The sequence below is a fragment of the Anolis sagrei genome, chromosome 3 (genome assembly GCF_037176765.1).
Source record: "Anolis sagrei isolate rAnoSag1 chromosome 3, rAnoSag1.mat, whole genome shotgun sequence".
Classification (NCBI taxonomy): Eukaryota; Metazoa; Chordata; class Lepidosauria; order Squamata; family Dactyloidae; genus Anolis; species Anolis sagrei.
This window is the reverse complement of record NC_090023.1, coordinates 82,857,646-82,876,354: the sequence shown is the minus strand read 5'-3', so window position 1 is coordinate 82,876,354 and position 18,709 is coordinate 82,857,646. Positions and strand designations below refer to the sequence as shown.

The 18,709-nt window shown below is 37.4% G+C and overlaps 1 protein-coding gene across 17 annotated transcripts in view; it reads right to left on the bottom strand.

The window, feature by feature from the left end:
- DMD (dystrophin) overlaps window positions 1-18,709 on the bottom strand; it is a 1,568,405-nt gene that overhangs the window by 86,314 nt on the left and 1,463,382 nt on the right. For all 17 annotated transcript variants that reach the window (XM_067466757.1, XM_067466754.1, XM_060770144.2 and 14 more), the window contains one exon: window positions 6,536-6,597. In XM_067466757.1, the coding sequence (XP_067322858.1) occupies window positions 6,536-6,597 (62 nt within the window). The remainder of the gene's footprint in view (window positions 1-6,535; window positions 6,598-18,709) is intronic.

The window sequence follows — 18,709 nt, the reverse complement described above, 5'->3', positions numbered from 1 at the left end:
TAAGTTAAAAAGACAAATCTCCCACCACAGGGACCCTGATCTTCCAAGCTATTATTCTTGCATACTAAACATAGGTAATTTTAATAAATCAATTTCTGATTTGGCTTCCTTTCCAAATACACATCTCAATGCACAGACATATATAGGTCCCAGCTTCATGTCTTTATATAATTCCATGCTGATTGCACTAGAGAGAAATCACCTAGATGATCAGGTTGTGTGTGTTGTGTGCCTTCAAGGCATTTCTGATTATGGCTAGCTGAAGGCAAACCTCTCATAGGGTTTTCTGAGGTTAAGGAGCTGTGAATTGCCTAAGGTCAGCCAGTAGGTCTCTATGGACAAACCCTGGCCTTCATAGTCATAGTCCAACACTCAAACTGCAAAGTTACCCAAAGTTTATTGACCTGGGCAGTTTGAATTTCCCTCTCTGAGACCTGCCTAATTTCCTACCCCACCAAAGAATGATTTTGTTGTTGTTCATTCGTTCAGTTGTTTCTGATTCTTTGTGACCTCATGGACCAGCCCATGCCAGAGCTCCCTGTTGGCCGTCACTACCCCAGCTCCTTCAAGGTCAATCCAGTTACTTCAAGGATGCCATCCATCCATCTTGCCCTTGGTCGACCCCTCTTCCTTTTTTCTTCCATTTCCCCCAGTATCACTGTCTTCTCTAAGCTTTCCTTTCTTCTCATGATGTAGACAAAGTACTTCACCTTTGCCTCTACTATCCTTCCCTCCAATGAGCAGTCTGGCTTTATTTCCAGAAGTAAGGACTGGTTGGATCTTCTAGCGGTCCAAGGAATGATAAATAGATACAATAAATGACCTGTCTGCAGCTATTAGAAATTCCATATGGTGGCCAAAGGGTTTTACCTACAGATGCAATAACTGAAAATGTATTTGCAAACTGATAGCTTAGATCTGTTATGTTTGTGTGAAATACAGAAAATTCAAGTCCTATTCCCCATGCAGCACATAGTTTCTATGCATTATATTCATAAAAATGAAACTGCAATACTTTGTGATTATGTTTATTGGCCAAGATCCTGTAGTCGTCTTACACATGGAGTTCACAATTTGAAAATGGAAGTGTGCATGTAGTGCCATTGTGCATACACTTGAAATACCATCCTGTCATGTATCTGGTTGCATATTATCCTGCAGTTACCATTCAACACAATGATTGTATAACATAAGCGATGTCTAACTCCAAATGTGAAGATTCATGTTATACAACCATTCTTTTGTAGTGGAGAATTCAGAGGGAATGCAAACATATACCCATTCATTGATTCATCCAGCTGTTACAATTAGCATTTTAAACAGCACTAGTTTAACCTGAGAAGAACCATCCCTTCCTTGCCTAAAAATAATGGTAGAATCATAGAGCTAGAAAAGTCCCTAAGGGCCATTAGTCCAATCGTATTCTGCAATACAGGAACACATAAATCAAAGCACTCCGGAGTCTGAACAGATGGCCACCCAGCTTCTGCTTAAAAACTTTCAGAGAAGTGGACTTCCACTACACTCCAAGGAAGCATATTCCACTGTAGAACAGCTTTATCATTAGGTTTTGCCTAATGTTTAGGTGAATTTTCCTGTAATTTGAATCCCTTGCTCTGTTCCCTAGCCTCAAGCAGAAAACAAGCTTGCCCCTTCGAAATGTGACATCTTTTCAAATATTTAAACATGGGTATAATATCTTCTCAATGCTAAACATATCCAGCTCCCTTTGCCGCTTCTCCTGAGAATACTCTACAACACTCCAAGGCAGTAAAACACCACTGTCAAACAGCTCTTACTATAAGGAAAATCTTCTAAAAGGTTAGGTGGAATCTTGTCTCTTAATAGGTAGGTTATGTTAAAATGATATCAGATTACAATGTATTTCATTGAGACAGTTTAAGAGTAAAGGAGCTATCTGCAATCCAACAGACTAGGGTAAATGAAATCTTGAACTTCTTATCTTAGGTTGTGATCAAACTCTTCAGTAGGCTCAAGCACAGAGGGCTGGAGAGTAGACTAAAGCCACCACAGTGCCTCAAAAGTAGGAGACTACAGTATCAGGTATAGGCTGACATGGGAAAGTTTGAATTTATGACAATGAAACAATCCATTGTGTACTTTATAATAGTTCAATTAGAATTCCCTGCAGCATTTGAAGAAGAAAAATAACATTGCTTTTATGGATGTCAAATGTCTTTCTTACCTAATCAGTAAAGAAGTGGGATTATACATAGGTTCGTAGGGAGTTTGAGAGAGAGAGTTTGCTTTTGTCCACAAAGGAATTCATTGCAATTCTGCAGTTTGTATTTTATAGGGAAAATCTGCATGTGTATAGCAAGATCATTTGTGGTTTCTTGACAGGAAGAGGTAAGACAGGTCTGACACCCCCCCCCCACCTCCCCGACACACACATACTTTTCCTTCCTTTTCAAACTATTCAAATAAATCCACCAGGCATTATGCCTTCTCCAAATCGACTGGTATTTATTTACTTCCATCATACGAGGAACTAGCTGTATGGCTAGCTGGGTGCTGAACAGCCTATATAAAAACACTATAGCTAAGAAAAGAATGGTAAACCACTGGCACTTTCTGAATGCCACCCATTTACACAAATCTGTAGACAACAACATGCAGTTTCTAGTAAACTCTGCAGAAGATGCTTTAGTTGTACTCCACAAAATACTTTGTTTAGGATGAGTCTGTCATTTTGAATAAATGAAGCAGGTGTCTAAAAGGGATCCTGCTTCAAAATATAGTACTTGACCTATTTGACTGACATAGTGACTGAAAAAAAAAACACCATTCCATTTGGACTTAGTTCAAATATATTGAACATACTGGACGCCTTCCTTTCCTTATCTGTCTTCTAGACTGTAATAACTACGATTATCATGGCAGCAAAATCAGATAAGCTAACCAAGTATTATCTTCTAAATCATATTTTGCTACTACAGCTTTCAGCCAACTCACTGGGTGATTTGCTGCAGAGTGGCAAGGCTATCTGACTTCCAACTGTTTAACAACAGCAAGAACAAAGCAATTTTTTCTACCTAAATTCCACCTAGGAAACTCTATTTCAGAAATAGCAACAGGAGGAAGGAGACTTGGAATTGCTAGGAACATCTGTCTGAAAGGACTCAGAATGAAGTTTAGTTTTTATGCTAGAAAAATTAATTTGGGTTCAGAATAGACCTGGGGGACACCTTAAATTTACTGTAAGGTTTTTGTTCTGGCTTAGGCACATTGGTGATCTAGTGCACTGCTTCTTAAACTGTGGGTCATGACCCCAAACAGGGTCCCCTTAATTCAATGTTGGGGGTCACAAAAAATTAGAAACCGTAAATGGCTACTGAACAACATCAATTTACACAAATCTGTTAGAAACTAAGTACAGTGTTTACAGTAGTATCTGCAAAAAATGCTTCAATCTGTTATATGAATAATGTGCTCCTTGAAGTGTGTTCCTGGGCATAATTGTCTTCCAGAAAAATCAAAGCCTAATATAACTCGTCATGGAAAACAAAAATCAAAAGAATAAATAAATCTTTAAAGAGGTTCATATCAGAAGAAACAGGGAGGATGGAGAGAAATATTTGCTTCTACTAATTAACTTGTTACATAAAACAATTCATACACACACACTGCTGTTCCCTGTGTGCTAAATTTAAAATGAGGAAACAAGACATTTTATGGATGTGCTTCTGATGATGTACTAATCTTAGCTTCAAATACCACATTGCTGTAAAATATACAAAATACAAGTTTTGCATAACCACAATGGAAAAAAAACAAAAAAGGGAAAGGAAAACTAAATCCACTAAGACTGAGCATTCCTTCATTCAGCCAAGAAAGAGAATTTCATATGGATAAACATGAAATATAAAATTTAGCTAATTTTAACTTAAACAAAATAACCCTTTAAGATCTTCAGAAACATTCAATTATTATCAGTTCTAACCCAAAGCAAAGAGGAAAATCAAAACTACATTTAAAAAAATTCCATGAAATAAATTAGTTGTATCTAGATTCTTCAATTGATATGAAATAATGTTAGTTAGATATAACTGCTGCAAAACCAAAATTCTCTGTCTTTCACTATATTGCTCGCAGGATTCCTTATAAGATAGTAAAAAGCCCTGGCGATGCAGCTAGTTTTGTTCACTTGTTGAACAGAAAAAACCCCCACATATTTCCACTCAAATGGCATATATAAACTTGTATGCAATCCCCTTTTCTATATGGAAAAATTGACTCTTCCCCCCCCCCCCAATCCTACATATATCTTATTTTTACATAGAGCTTTTCTTTAACTGGATTTAATAGAGATTTATGTTGGAAAAAAATATTTATGTTAGTTTATCTCTCAAGAGAATCTTCACGTGGCAACCAAAGTTAATCAAAATATAAAGTAATGTGGTCTCCTCCTGTCTGTTAATTGATTTATACCAAGATAGCATTTGCAAACTCTTTCTCCCCCTAAAAATTAATACAATAGGTTTGGAAGTGTAAAATTTTCAAGAACTATTGAGCATGATAAGGAAAGACATTACATTAAGGAAGAAACTACTAACTAAATAACTCACTGGTTTTATAGTCAGATCATGTATCCTTGCTATGATTGTGGTAGCTCTTATCAGGGGATTTAAGTATACTACTGAGATCACCCTTTGAGGAAAGATTTGCAAATGACTGTGTCATTCCCAACACAAAAGCATTCCATACAGCCCTTTGCAGGAGTGAAAGGGGGCACACACAAGAGAAGAGCCTGAAGATCTGTTACAAACAATTAACACTTCAGTCACTTTCAACAGAAAACAAAGACTAAGAAAGAGTAGTAATGGGTAACCAGTTTCAAAGTGGTAAGGGGCAGGACCTTTTGTGCATTTTGAACTCTCAGAAAGACATGGATTTAATGGAAACAGAACACTACAAGAGCAGTAAGATGGCAGGGTCAGATGGAGAATTCTGTTGCCTCTGGTCAAGAACAATATGCTACCCCTCTTCTTCATTCCAGGCCCTAAATATCCTAAAGGCATCAGATCCAGTCTGACCTTGGAAGCTAAGCAGAACCATCCCTGGTTAGTATTTACATATGAGATTGCAAATACCAGAATCTTACATGCTGTAACCTCTGTGACAACTCATCCAAACTGTGACAGGGAGGAAATGTGGTTGTTGTTGTTGTTAATTACATGTACATAACAACACAGTACACATGCACATTAGGTCCAAGTGTCTGGACCTATTATTATTATTATTATTATTATTATTATTATTATTAAAAAATATCCTGCTTCATTTCTCCAAAAGGAGAGGTCCAACAGAGCTCAGAAAAGGGCAACTGTGGCTCTTCATATGTTGAAGAAATACTATTCCTGAGAAAGTATTTATATCTGTTAATTTGTGGGGTGTTTTAAAGGAAATCGGTATTTCTAGAAATTACTTAACAGTCAATTCATGGATATATCTAACCTTATTCAGGCAGAATACAGAGTGGGGTCAGGAATCCTATCCCCTCAAAGCACAATATTTCTATAGTGGGAGTAGCTGGGAACAAGAAACCAGATGTGTTTGGGGCTAAACTGAAAAGTGAGCAAGACCAATACATATATTATTCAAAGAATCATAGAGCTAAAAGAGATCTCATGGGCCATCCAGTCCAACTTCCTGCCAAGAAGCAGGAAATCGAATTCAAAGCATCCCCTTTCTCCTTGCTGTATTTCCTATGCTATAGTAGTTAGCAGTTTTCCGGTGATTCCACACACTGAGGGATATGTACATTTAAACCTCATTTTGTTACGTTGTTTAGGTGATTGCTGGGAAACATAGTAAAGATTAAATGTGAGCACCATGGAGTTCTCCTGCTTGGATGAGTACTAGAAGTTCACAGCTCGCTTTTTCTGGCTAATTATTTACTGTTAATAAGTTGAACAGCCTTCTGGGAAATTCATTATGGGGAGTATAACATCCTCACTAACAATTTTCCTGCCAAGTTAAAAAGTGAGAAAATGCTAATTCTGGGAAGTAGAGCATGGGGAGGGGAGTCTGATGGTCCACATCCAGCCCCATAGGTCAAACAGACCCCAGAAATCAATGTCCGCAGTATACAAAATAAAAAAATAGAGAAACAGGGATGTTTGATATCACATAATTTCTACAGAAGCAAATATCACAAGAGCAACTTCTGATTCTAGCATCTATATGAAAAGTATGTGCCTTCCAAAGCCTAACTTCAAACCATCAGACTCCAATGTTAACAACAACTTGGCTTTGTGTTTAGTTAATAAAAAGCAAAAATAGAAAAAAATCACAGTAAAAAGGAACTTTCTGGAAAAGAAAAGAAATTGTAACAAAGCGCTTCTTTTAGACAAAAAATGAGGAGCTAACACTTCAAGTATTTAGAGGCAAATAAGATTTTATAGTTTTGGTTCTCCTTTTAAAAGCCTGCTGTCTTACACAGCTGCCATCTCCAATTTTTAAAAATCAAATCCCAAGGAAAATGTATTTCTGAAATGCAGAATACTCTTACCTAAGGACTGGTACAGCTCCGTCATTTTAGGATGATCCCAGCAGGTGGTTTGCGTCTCATGACTGCAAGACAAAAACAAAAGAGATCCAATAGCGTTATAATTATGTTTATACCAGTTCCAATACCTTTGATTGTTTCACTTAAATATCTGGTAATGTGATGGTAGCCATTTCAGATAATATATTGAAAATTGCATATTTTTCCTTGATGACACAATTAACTAGAATGTATGTACTGGCTTCCACATCTATTGTTCAAGAATTCTTAGTACCTTTTTAGGCCATACGTGCAAAGATTCAAAAACACATATTTAGCATTTCTATTATCAGCTGACACATTTTGACATTCATTAAGAGTAGAAGATTTTGTTGGGGAGATATAGAAGAAAACGTATTTGTTTGAAGCTGCTGCAAAACAGGATATTACTTATTAATTTCATTCCAGTTTAATCTTAAGGCTAACACAGTCAGGCTATTCATTGAGTGAGAGTAGGGTTTCAAATATTTTATCACAAAAGTGACTCAGAACTTCACAGAACGTTGTAAATAAAATGATCAAAGCCTGTTCCAAAGCCTAAATGAGTCAATATTGACTCTTGTTACCTACCTCTAAATTGATTCTGATTTGTGGCAATCTCATCCTAGTGTTTTCCTGGAAGGATTTATTCTGAGCTGGTATGCCTTTGCTATTGCCTTCCTCTGAGGCTGAGAGATATTGATGTGCCCAAGGTCATTCGGTGAGTTTCCATGGCACAGCTGGAATATGAACCCAGGTCTCTGAAACTCTAGGACAACACCCAAACCACTGTACCACGCTGCCTCATCGATACTTGCACTAGAAGCTAGGAATGAACCCTTAGTAGACCAAATGAACTAGGCTATTTCAATCATAGGTGGTCCCTCCTGTACTCATGTGACAAGAAGAAAGGTTCTGAGATGATAAGGGACAAGCTCTCAAAATGCTGAGTAGCCCATAGTAATTGGTGGAATTCACAAAGAATGACTCTACTAGTGGAATACTTTCACAGAGCAGAAGATCTACACAAACAATCATATTTATCTTGAGAACAGCAATCTTAAGATTGAAAGTCATGTCTTTCATTCCTTACATGCATTTCTTATCTACCTCTTTGCAATTTCAAAGACAACATGCAAAACAAGTCTTTGGAATGTGGTGTGAAACGGAACTCGCACTTCCAGCCATGCAGAATATAATCTGTAGACAAGAAACTGTGTCAGTTCTTTCACTGTTTTTTTTTTTTTTTTTTTTTTTTTTTACAATGAGGCTCTCCTTGCCTATGGTGCAGAATCTGAAAAGGGTCAAAGGTTGGCATGTTTCATATACACCTAACTCAATACAAAAAAGGCAGGAGAGCTCTTTAATGAAAATGGGCTTTTTGGCATACAGCTTGTAAAGAAAAAAATCTTGCTAATATTCAAAATTAACAATATAACATATTCAAAGATAAAATTATTTGACTAGCAATTGTTTACCTTTGTGTCATTTTATTTTCTGCTATGCAAAAAAAAAAAAAAAGGAAGGGGAAAACTGGATTTAACAGACACCCCAAGGCCCTTTCCAATGCAAACTGACTCAGTAATGGAATGACATTTGGAAACATGGAGGCAGGAAAATTCATTTTCAAAAAAATAAGAGTAAATTCACTTTAATCAAGCTAAGTAGACCCACTGGTTCAATGGAGTTTACACATTCCATTATTCAAGGAATCTAGTTGGGACTAGGAATTAGCTTTAATTCACAGAATTAAAACCAAATGAAACTGAAGAATGTGATTTAATTTCCAACAGTTGAAGTTGGTGAACATATTTTAAAACATAGAGAAGTGTAAAGTTGTTTAACAAAAACAGGTCCTGAAAAGGGCAACCTATGCCAGTGTTTCTCAACCTTCCTAATGCTGTGACCCCTTAATACAGTTCCTCATATTGTGGTGTCTCCCAGCCATAATATTATTTTTGTTGATACTTCAGAACTGTAATTTTACTATTATTATGAATTGTAATGTAAATATCTGGTATGCAGGATGTGTTTTCATTCACTGTACCAAATTTGGCACAAATACAAAATACACCCAAATCTGAATACTGGTGGGGATTTGGGGAGGGGGGGAGGGTTGAAGAGTTCTTGGGCACTGACCTTGAGTTTTGGAGCTGTAGTTCACATACATCCAGAGAGCACTATGGACTCAAAAGTGATGGATCTGGACCAAACCTGGAACAAATACTCAATATGCCCAAATGTGGAACACTGGTTGAGTTTGGGGAAAATAGACCTTGACCTTTGGGAGTTGTAGTTGCTGGGAATTACAATTCACCTACAAAGAGCATTCTGAACCCCACCGACAACAGAATTGGGTCAAACTTCCCACACAGAACCCCCATGACCAACAGAAAATACTGTGTTTTCTTATAGTCTTTGGCAACCACTCTGACACCCCCCTTGCGACCCCCCCTCCCCGGGTCCCGATCCCAGGTTGAGAAATGCTGACCTATGCAATAATATGTAGACTTGCGGCTATGACCAATTTTCCAACTAGATAAGCCAACAGCCTCAACCTACACTCCTATAACACTTGGCACTTCAACTGAATTGTGCTTACTTCCCCCCCCCTCCCTCTCTCTCTCTCTCTCTCTCTCTCTCTATATATATATATATATAAATATATATATATAGTATTGCACTGCAAAGTTCTTAGGAATTTCATAAATATTGATACTTTGGAGTATGAAATAACTTTAGTTACATCTGTCAGTTATATGAACAGTACCCAAACACCCTGAAGGCTCCAGATCATGTCTGATCTCAGAAGCTAAGCAAGGTCAACCCTGATGGGAGGCCACAAAGAATAATAGGTGCTGCAGGCTATATTTCGGAGAAAGTAAACAACAAACCACCTGTGAAGATTTCTGACTTCAAAAAGCTTGTGAAATTCATGGGTTCACTAAAAATCAAAAGGAGACGTGAAGACACATACACAAACAATTTGAAAAAGTATTATTCCTAAAAGTAAGCAAATATTCGCACATATTGAAGATATTGTGAAGGCCAAAGAGTCATTTTAAGTAAGTTCACAGATTCTTACAATGTTACTTTACATAATATTTACTGGAATGAAAAAAAAATATTGAATACCTTACCCAGTACTATTCATGTTACTCAGACTACTGAGAGAAAACGATTATATTATATTGATACACTACTTGCTTTCCATTACATTTCCATTTCAAGAGAAGAAAAACATTCACAAAAAATGAGATGCTTTGTTTTTCATGGTAATTCAGTCAAGGATCCTTATAGTAAAATTAAACCATGAACACAAAGACTTGTTCTAGACAGGTTTATTTTAACTGCAGAGTTGACCATCCAATCCTGAAATCTGTGTTACAGCCAGAGGCGGCCCTAGGTAATTTTCAACGGTAAGCAAACAGTATTTTGCCCCCCCCCCCCCAACCAATCACTGATATATATATTTTCTGTTCGTCGTGGGAATTCTGTGTGCCATATTTGGTTCAATTTCATCATTGGTGGAGTTCAGAATGCTCTTTGATTGTAGGTGAACTATACATCCCAGTAACTACAACTCACATATGTCAAGGTCTATTTCCCCCCAAGAGCGCCCCTGGGCAAAATCAACTATACTGCAAATGCTTACTTTGCGTAATGGTTGAGCCGCCCCTGGTTACAGCCCACAGGACCCTTGTGTTACATGCTTATAACTATATTAGATGATATCACAATTTATACCTCAAATAATAATTGCGCCCTAAAATGAAATAAAGCTAGAGATGCGATTACAATTCCACAGCCCTCTCGCAGCAAATATTCTCAAACTGAATCCACTACTTCAAAACCACAATAATTTAGCCTGCCCTGAATAGTAATCTACACGGATATCCTAACTTCACAGAACATATACACAAATGTGCAGAACTTGTGTTGACTGATAAGTCTGCAATATTTTTCTGAAGTCATTACAGATTCTCATACAGTCAGCCTAATGTTTCAGCCTCCTCCGTTCCCTCATTGTTCCCAATATGGTCTTTTCCATATACTACCTCAGTGTTTTAAAACTTTAATTCACTTGAAGTTAAATTATTGAAGAGCATTCCATGAAACTATCACAGTAGCCAGTCAACTGGTAGAAGCAAAAATTACTATCATGATTTAATGACATCACAACTTGAAACAGAATTAGAAATATTAAATAACAGTAATCATCATCATAATGGGAGACCCAGGGTGGTGCAGTGGTTTGAATTTACAGCTAGGATACTGGGAGACCATAGTTCAAATCACTGCTCAGCCAAGGAAACTGGGTAAATTGGAACAAGTCATACTCTCTGAGCTTCAAAGGACACAAGCGCAAATTCCTTGGAGAAATTCTGCCAATAAAATACTATGATATGTTCGCTTGTTTGCCATAGATCAGGAATACTTTGAAGGTCAGGACTTGAGAATGCAATACCCACCCAGTGGCCATGCTTGCTGGGATTTTGGGGAGTTCCAAGCAAAATTCATAAAGGAAGCAATTTTGATTTTTTTTGTCATGTCAGGAGCAACTTGAGAAACTGCAAGTCGCTTCTGGTGTGAGAGAATTGGCTGTCTGCAAGACATTGCCCAAGGGACGCCCAGATGTTTTGATGTTTTATCATCCTTGTAGGAGGCTTCTCTCGTGTCCCCGCATGAGTAGCTGGAGCTGATAGAGGGAGCTCATCCGCGCTTTCCCTGGATTCGAACCTGCAACCTGTCAGTCTTAAGTCCTGCCGACACAGGGGTTTGACCCACTGCGCCACCGGGGGCTCCCAAGTTCTGGCAAGAGCATATAAGATTATTTCTCTGCTTCCATCACAAATGACTTTGAAAATTCCCATAGGGAAATAAATAGATAGAGTAAATGTCACAAACCCAGTAAAACTACTATTTATTCAGTACTGCTCTGCAATGCAACGTATTAACTGTGACATACAAATATGAGTTTATATGTGTATAGACACAGAATTCATATAAAACATTCCCATAGACCCAATCCAAAATATTTGCACATGTGCCAATTTCAGTATTTGCTGGAGTACAATGTACTCAAAAACAGACCATATCTCCATGGTAGGGAATGGAGCAGAAAGATATAAAGCCAGTGAACTGCCTGGTACCTGTGTAGAATAGTTGGCCTTGACAAATTGATTACCTATTGGGTCTTAGCATTAGTGCCCCATTATAAACCCGACAGGATCATGAAATCTTGTGAAAGTTTCATGGGTCCACTGGTATACTGGGTATATGCCATGCATAGGTCCCAAGTGCTGGTTCAGACATTATATCAGTGCCCAAGCACCAAGTAGATACTGTTTTATTGCCTACAAGAATATTGGGTCTTAGCATTAGTGCCCCATTATAAACCCGACAGGATCATGAAATCTTGTGAAAGTTTCATGGGTCCACTGGTATACTGGGTATATGCCATGCACAGGTTCCAAGTGCTGGCTCAGACATTATATCAGTGCCCAAGCACCAAGTAGATACTGTTTTATTGCCTACAAGAATATTTCAATGTAATTTACCAAACATAGTAAACTGCTAACTGTGTATAATTGGCCTTCCCAAAGGAGGAAAGGTTGTTTACCATGATGACAAAAGATGGTCCAAGAAAACAATCATTTAATGCTTCCCCAAACACCGTGAGAAATTGCTATGGGCCAAGAGAAGAGGAGGGCTTAGCGTTCTGCCACAAGCACACTGACATTTGTCCCATTTTTTCCGCACTCCGAATTGCTGTTTCCCAAACCTTGGTCTTCTGCATGTTTTGGACATCATCTTCCAGAATCCCCAGACAGCTTGAACAACAGTCTGGAATTCTGGAAGATGAATGTTTGAGAATCAGTACTCTAAATGGGCTGTTACGCTACTCTTACATCCATATGGAATTGGTACATTTGGTTTCAGACCCAGTTCTTTTTCACATGAGTCCTAGATCACATCAACCCTTTTAGGATAGCTCTTCTTTTGTTCTGACATAAATGAAATACAGAGTGGCCAACCATATGACTATTGGAAGCTCACAAAAAAGGGCAATATTACTCTTCTCCTGGTGTTCCAATTTGTTACCAATTAAAATAGCACTGTTCAAGTCCTTTGGCATATACAAAGGAACTGGGGACTATGCATGTTGGCTTTGCCCTTCTACTTCCAAGCTTTCCATGTTAAAGACAATCTGGAATGCATACACACACACACACCCACACACATTATGGGCCCTTCCACACAGCCCTATATCCCAAAATATCAAGGCAACAAATCCCACAATATCTGCTTTGAACTGGGTTATTTGAGTCCACACTCAGATAATGTGGGATTTTCTGTCTTGATATTCTGGGATATAGGGCTGTGTGGAAGGGCCCTGAGCAAATGAAATAGAACATTCTATCTATAACCTGCTTCAAGCCTTCACAATCAATATGGGAAGGAGAGAGGTGCATGCAACACTGAAGCCCCTCTAGATATAACTGCTACAGGACACCTGATCAGGGCTAATACACGGACACATTAAAACACCATAAAAAGCTTCACGTGCTTCCAGAAACAGTAAAATCACATTGTGAGCCCATGTTTATCAATGCTGTTAAGAAATTTCCCTGACAAAATTCCAAGTATTAATTCCAACCTGAAAAAAGAAAACTTTTGTCAAGCATGCATCATAAATCAGTTTTAACAAAAAAAATGTATCAATTCTAGAAATTCTTAATCAAGTGTGTCAACTAAACAAGTAAAAAATAGATCCCAGAAATAAAAGAAGGGATCTTACCCCTGTGTGAAATGTTAAGGAAAACTGAATAATAATTTTCCCAAGATTCTGTGAAAGTTGAGTGAGACTTTAAAGAGAAAGAGCAATTCTACTGGCACTTTATATTCAGAACACAAGAAGGCTGCAGCTATTTTACTCCACCAACTAAAAAGTGTTCCTTCTCTCTGAACATTTCCAGCTTAGAAAGTTATCAACAATTCCACACACAAGTGTAGCTCAAGGAAAGGTTAAACTCCACCGAGACTTCCCTTCATAAGCCTCTTTGCTATTTTCAAAGGCCATTTAATTGTTTGCTTTGGGTCTGCTTGAATGTGTGTGTGGGTGTGCAACTCATGCACATGTATACCATGTAAAATCATACAATGCCAACTCAGTAAATCAAGGCATTTTCAAGCACACTTGGGAACATAGCATTATCTATAAGATCTGCAGCAATTTTAACTTCAGCAAGCAAACCTTTCTATATATGTTTATGTCAAACAAACTAACAGCTCAGACAAGAATACTCTTTATCATACTAAAATAAAAGGATATGGTGAAGGAATGTGTGATATGGATCACTTCTACTAGAATTCCTATTTCCCCTAGGAAGTCAGCCGTAATGTTATAAAATGATATAAAACACTTAAAAGAATCAGTACATGAGATGGGTAAATGGGACAGCCATCTACAAATAAGTGGGTTCGGATATCCAACAGACAGGGAGATAATCCATCTAGGTTTTTCCCTTTTTTATCTAGCTGTGAAATACTGGATAGCAGGATATTTTTTTAATATTACAGGGGTGGGGGTACATACAAATGTATGTTGTTGTTTACCGTCAAGTTGACTTCAGCTTGTGACAACCCTATCATACGTTTTCTTTTGCAAGATTTCTTCAGAGACCATTGCTTTTCTCTAATTCTGAGGGAATCTGACTTGCCAAAAATCACTGAGTGGGTTACCATATCTGAATGAGGATTGGAACCCTGGCCTCCTTCCATCTTAATCCAGCATTCAAATCACCACAGCAATCTTGCTCTTATATTCAATGTTTCAGACTCATTCTTTATACTGCTTTGCAACCAGAGATATAAAATTCATGTTTTGCAGAAAAGTTGCAATTCATTATTTCTAATAGCACACTGAAGCTGAACTTGATATGTTGAACTCTGTATAATTTAAAATGAAACTAGAATAGTGGGATGAAGTCCCATTTTTTCCTCTTCAATGTCTCCTGCAGTGCTCCCAGTTTGTTCAGGGAGCCACTCAGGTGGCTTCTGTCCCCAAATAAATGCCTCCTGCAGATGATTATACTGTGTGTATCTGCATATTATTTCCAAAATCTAAATTCTAAAGTACATCCTGATAATGAATATCTTCCTATTTTATTTCCAAGCCTATCCAGGACACTGAGAAGTGAGCATAGTACAAGAGCAAGGAGATGACCTCACAACCTCTGAGGATGCCTGCCATTGATGCAGGCGAAACGTCAAGAGGGAATGCTTCTAGAACATGTCCATACAGCCCAAAAAACCTACAACAACCCAGCAAGGAGAGGTTTTGTTTTGCCTACACATTCTAGTCTCAGGTCACCACAGTTTAATGATATTTCTTATAGCGGAATCCTGGTCCTAGGTTCAATCTCTGGTATCAGTGGGTAAGACTGGAGAAGATCCTAGATAGCTAGAAACAAGACAATATTAAACTAGTCAAAACAACATTTTGGCTCAGTACAAACTAGGAAATAAAATGTAATGAAATAAAACAAGGACTCTTCATGGATAGAACATCTAATTTCAATATAAATCATGGCTGAAACAGGACCATTACAATGAACTGTGACAAATACCATGCAACCAAGATATACTGGGAAAAAAAACTGCCTTACACCTAACTCAATGCAGAAAAGGTAGGAGTCATCTTGAACCACGGGTGTGCAAGAGTCTAGTTGAGCTTTCCCTGCAGAGAATTCATATCAGTGAGCCAATTCAATGCTACCAGAAAGCTCTCGTAGATTGCTGCATGTAAGTCCACCTACAACAGGTATTGAGCATTACCACATGAAGGAAGTCCTAAATTACTTCTCTATAAGTAATGAACAAAGTAAGACCAAATATTTTCCCCATAATAAAAATGTTCAGGAAATCCAACTATGTGAAGTCAATCACATTGTCACCTTCATTTTCTCTGAAACTAGCACACTGTACTCATTCCAGCCAGTAAATGTATTCATGGCATTAATTTTAAGAGATGGTATCAAATCCAAAAAGGGATTCTCCAAGCAGTGGCTTAGCAAAGGCTTTCTGCAGCATGATTTAAATGTAGATTGTTTAAAATCAACTATAATTATTTCCGTGTGAGCACATATTAAATATATTTCCATTTCTTTTAAAAGAAGTCCTATTATCGGACCTCTGTAGATTTCATTTCTTTTCTCCTGCATGCTATATTCCAACTTTGTTTAAAAATCAGCAGTTGGAAAAAAAATACATTGAAACTGGAGATGCTTTAATTTACATTCCATCATATTTCTTAAACTGTATTCTTTAATGTATTCTAAAACAAAATGCATATTTATATACTTTACTGAGTAGTGCTTAGATTCTGCTCATAGAAGAGCAATTGTGTTAGTTTTAAACAATCAACATCTAAATCTTTCTGCAGAAAGCCTTTGCTAAGCTTAGGTTCTACCTAAACACAATTTTAAATGTTGTAGACTTTAGTTGGAGGATGAAGCTTCACATTTTTCAAACTGTCACAATTCTTTTCAAAATCTGCACCACTACTGAAACAAACTGTAGCTCAATGCTTATGTGAAGAAGGTTATATGAGCTAGATGTAAATTTGTGAAGAATAACAAAACACTGCCAGGAAACAAAAGGCACCTATAACACCTGTGTGTTTATATGCTTTCGAGTCGCCTGTTGACTTATAGTGACCCCATGGATTTCTTGAGGTTTTTAAGGCAATGATTGCTTAGGTAGGATTGCCAATTCATTCTTCCTCTCAAATATAGCCTACAGCACCAGTTATTATTCATTGGTGGTCTCCCAACTCATCTAATTTCTTAATCAGAAATTTAGGAATAATATTTGAGTTCACTAGAAAACTAAATTAATTCAAAATTGAAGAAATTATGTTGCCCTTTGCTTCCTTGAGTCCAAATAACTGATTAGATTTTCATCAGTATAAATGGGACAGAGAAATATGTATATACAGCACAACTCATCTCTGCTTCCACTAAATGAGCACTAATATTTTCACAGGAAAGACGCAATAAACATGCTGATTAATATTTTAAAGACAATTAAAACCTAACTTGCTTTTAATGATTGTCATTTAAAGAATAGCCCTTCCTCTAACACAGATAATTTGCTGAGAAAAAACAAAGTAGTATGAAAATAAGGAGCCCCCGGTGGCACAATGGGCAAACCCTTGTGCCGGCAGGACCGAAGACCAACAGGTCGGAGGTTCGAATTTGGGGAGAGCAAAAATGAGCTCCCTCTGTCAACTCCAGCTCCCCATGCGGGGAAATGAGAGAAGCCTCCCAGAAGGATGGTAAAACATCAGAGTGTCTCCTGGGCAACATCTTTGCAAATAGCCAACTCTCATACACCAGAAGAGACTTGCTGTTTCTCAAGTCGCTTCTGATACAAAGAAAAAAAGAAGTATAAAAATAATAGGCAAACAATTAGCAATGGTTTTGAAGTATTCTTTGAGTCCCTTGGAGGAGAGAGGTGCATGTGAGAAATAATAATAATAATAATAATAATAATAATAATAATAATAATAAATACATCGAACAGTCCTAGACACTTGGGAAGTGTTCGACTTGTGATTTTGTGATACGAAATCCAGCATATATATCTTGTTTGCTGAGTCATACTGTGTTTTTGTGTCAGTAAAATAATAATAATAATAATAATAATAATAATAATAATAATTACTATGGCTATTTGGTTCCATCTCTGAAGTTGAGTTTATTTTTCCCCAAACTGGAATGGTTTCATATAATCCTTAGATGTGTTTGAAGATTTTTTTTTAAATCTGTTCAGTGTTTTATTGGTTTGGGCTCCTTTTTTTCCAGAATTTCAAGAAGGTGCAGAAATAAATTTATTAAAACGTTTTTCACCATAATATAAAGTAGGAAGAGAAAGGAGTCAATGTCAAGCAGTAAGCACAACATGGTAATCACTCCTGTCCCTTTTGGTGTGTGGCATTTCATTTTGTGCTCTCTGACAGTTGTTCAGGCAGGGCGAGCCAGCTCCTCCAGCTGTTCCTTGTCCACTGATCTATTTGCTTTCCAAAGCTTATCCCCTCCACTTCTGCCAAAGCAATTCCACTGCAAGGGCTTGTCAAATTCAGGATCAAACAATGAGGGCGGCAAGCAATTCCTTGGTGATAAGGGAGCAAGAATCTTTCAGGGAATGATTTCCTTTGGTAGGACAATTGAATAGGCAACAGCTTTACCAGCTCATTTCATGAGTGATAGATGAATGGTGAGCTTCACTCCAGAAAGGATACACTTGTTTCAGAATGCAGAGCTCTATATAATATTAATATAATCTATGCACATATGCATCATGTAAAAGCTTTGCAAACCATCTATCCCGGAACACAGCCTTCTAGAAATATTTAAAGTCTTGCCTCAGATGGTCAGGTTTAAAATGTATAGAGAATAATAAGAATAAGAATAATAGTAATAGTAATAATATTATTATTCGTCAATACATCCAACGTGTGATCCAATACAACAGCCAGCAGAGTGATCTTGTCTGCTGTGGACTCATCTTGTTGTGTTTCAAATAATAATAATAATAATAATAATAATAATAATAATAATAATAATAATAATAAATACAACTTTATTTATATTCCGCCCTATCTCCCCAGAGGGACTCAGGATGGATTCCAAACATAAAAGGCAAACATTTAACACCCGGACACAACAACAATACACCCATGCCTCAATCTCTGAGGATGCCTGCCATAGATGTGGGTAAAACGTCAGGAGAGAATGCTTCTGAAACATGGCCATATAGCCAGGAAAACTCACAGCAACCCAATACACCCATAGTAATGAAATTTGGCCACCCAACATCTAAAACAAATAATGACTTAACAACTAAATTTAAATTTAAAAAACCAAACTTTTATAACACACAAACGCTATTTATGCAAGATATAGCATTGTGTACATATTTTCCCCCCACTAAGAAAGCATTGAATTATTGTCACAACAAAATGCTCCATTCTGAATGGGCTTTTCTTATTGATGATGCAAAGAGCTTCTTTTCCCAAAGGTAACAATATTGGATCATATCCCAACAAAGGATTCCCCCAGGCAGTAAGAAGCCAGACCTTGAAATGCTAAG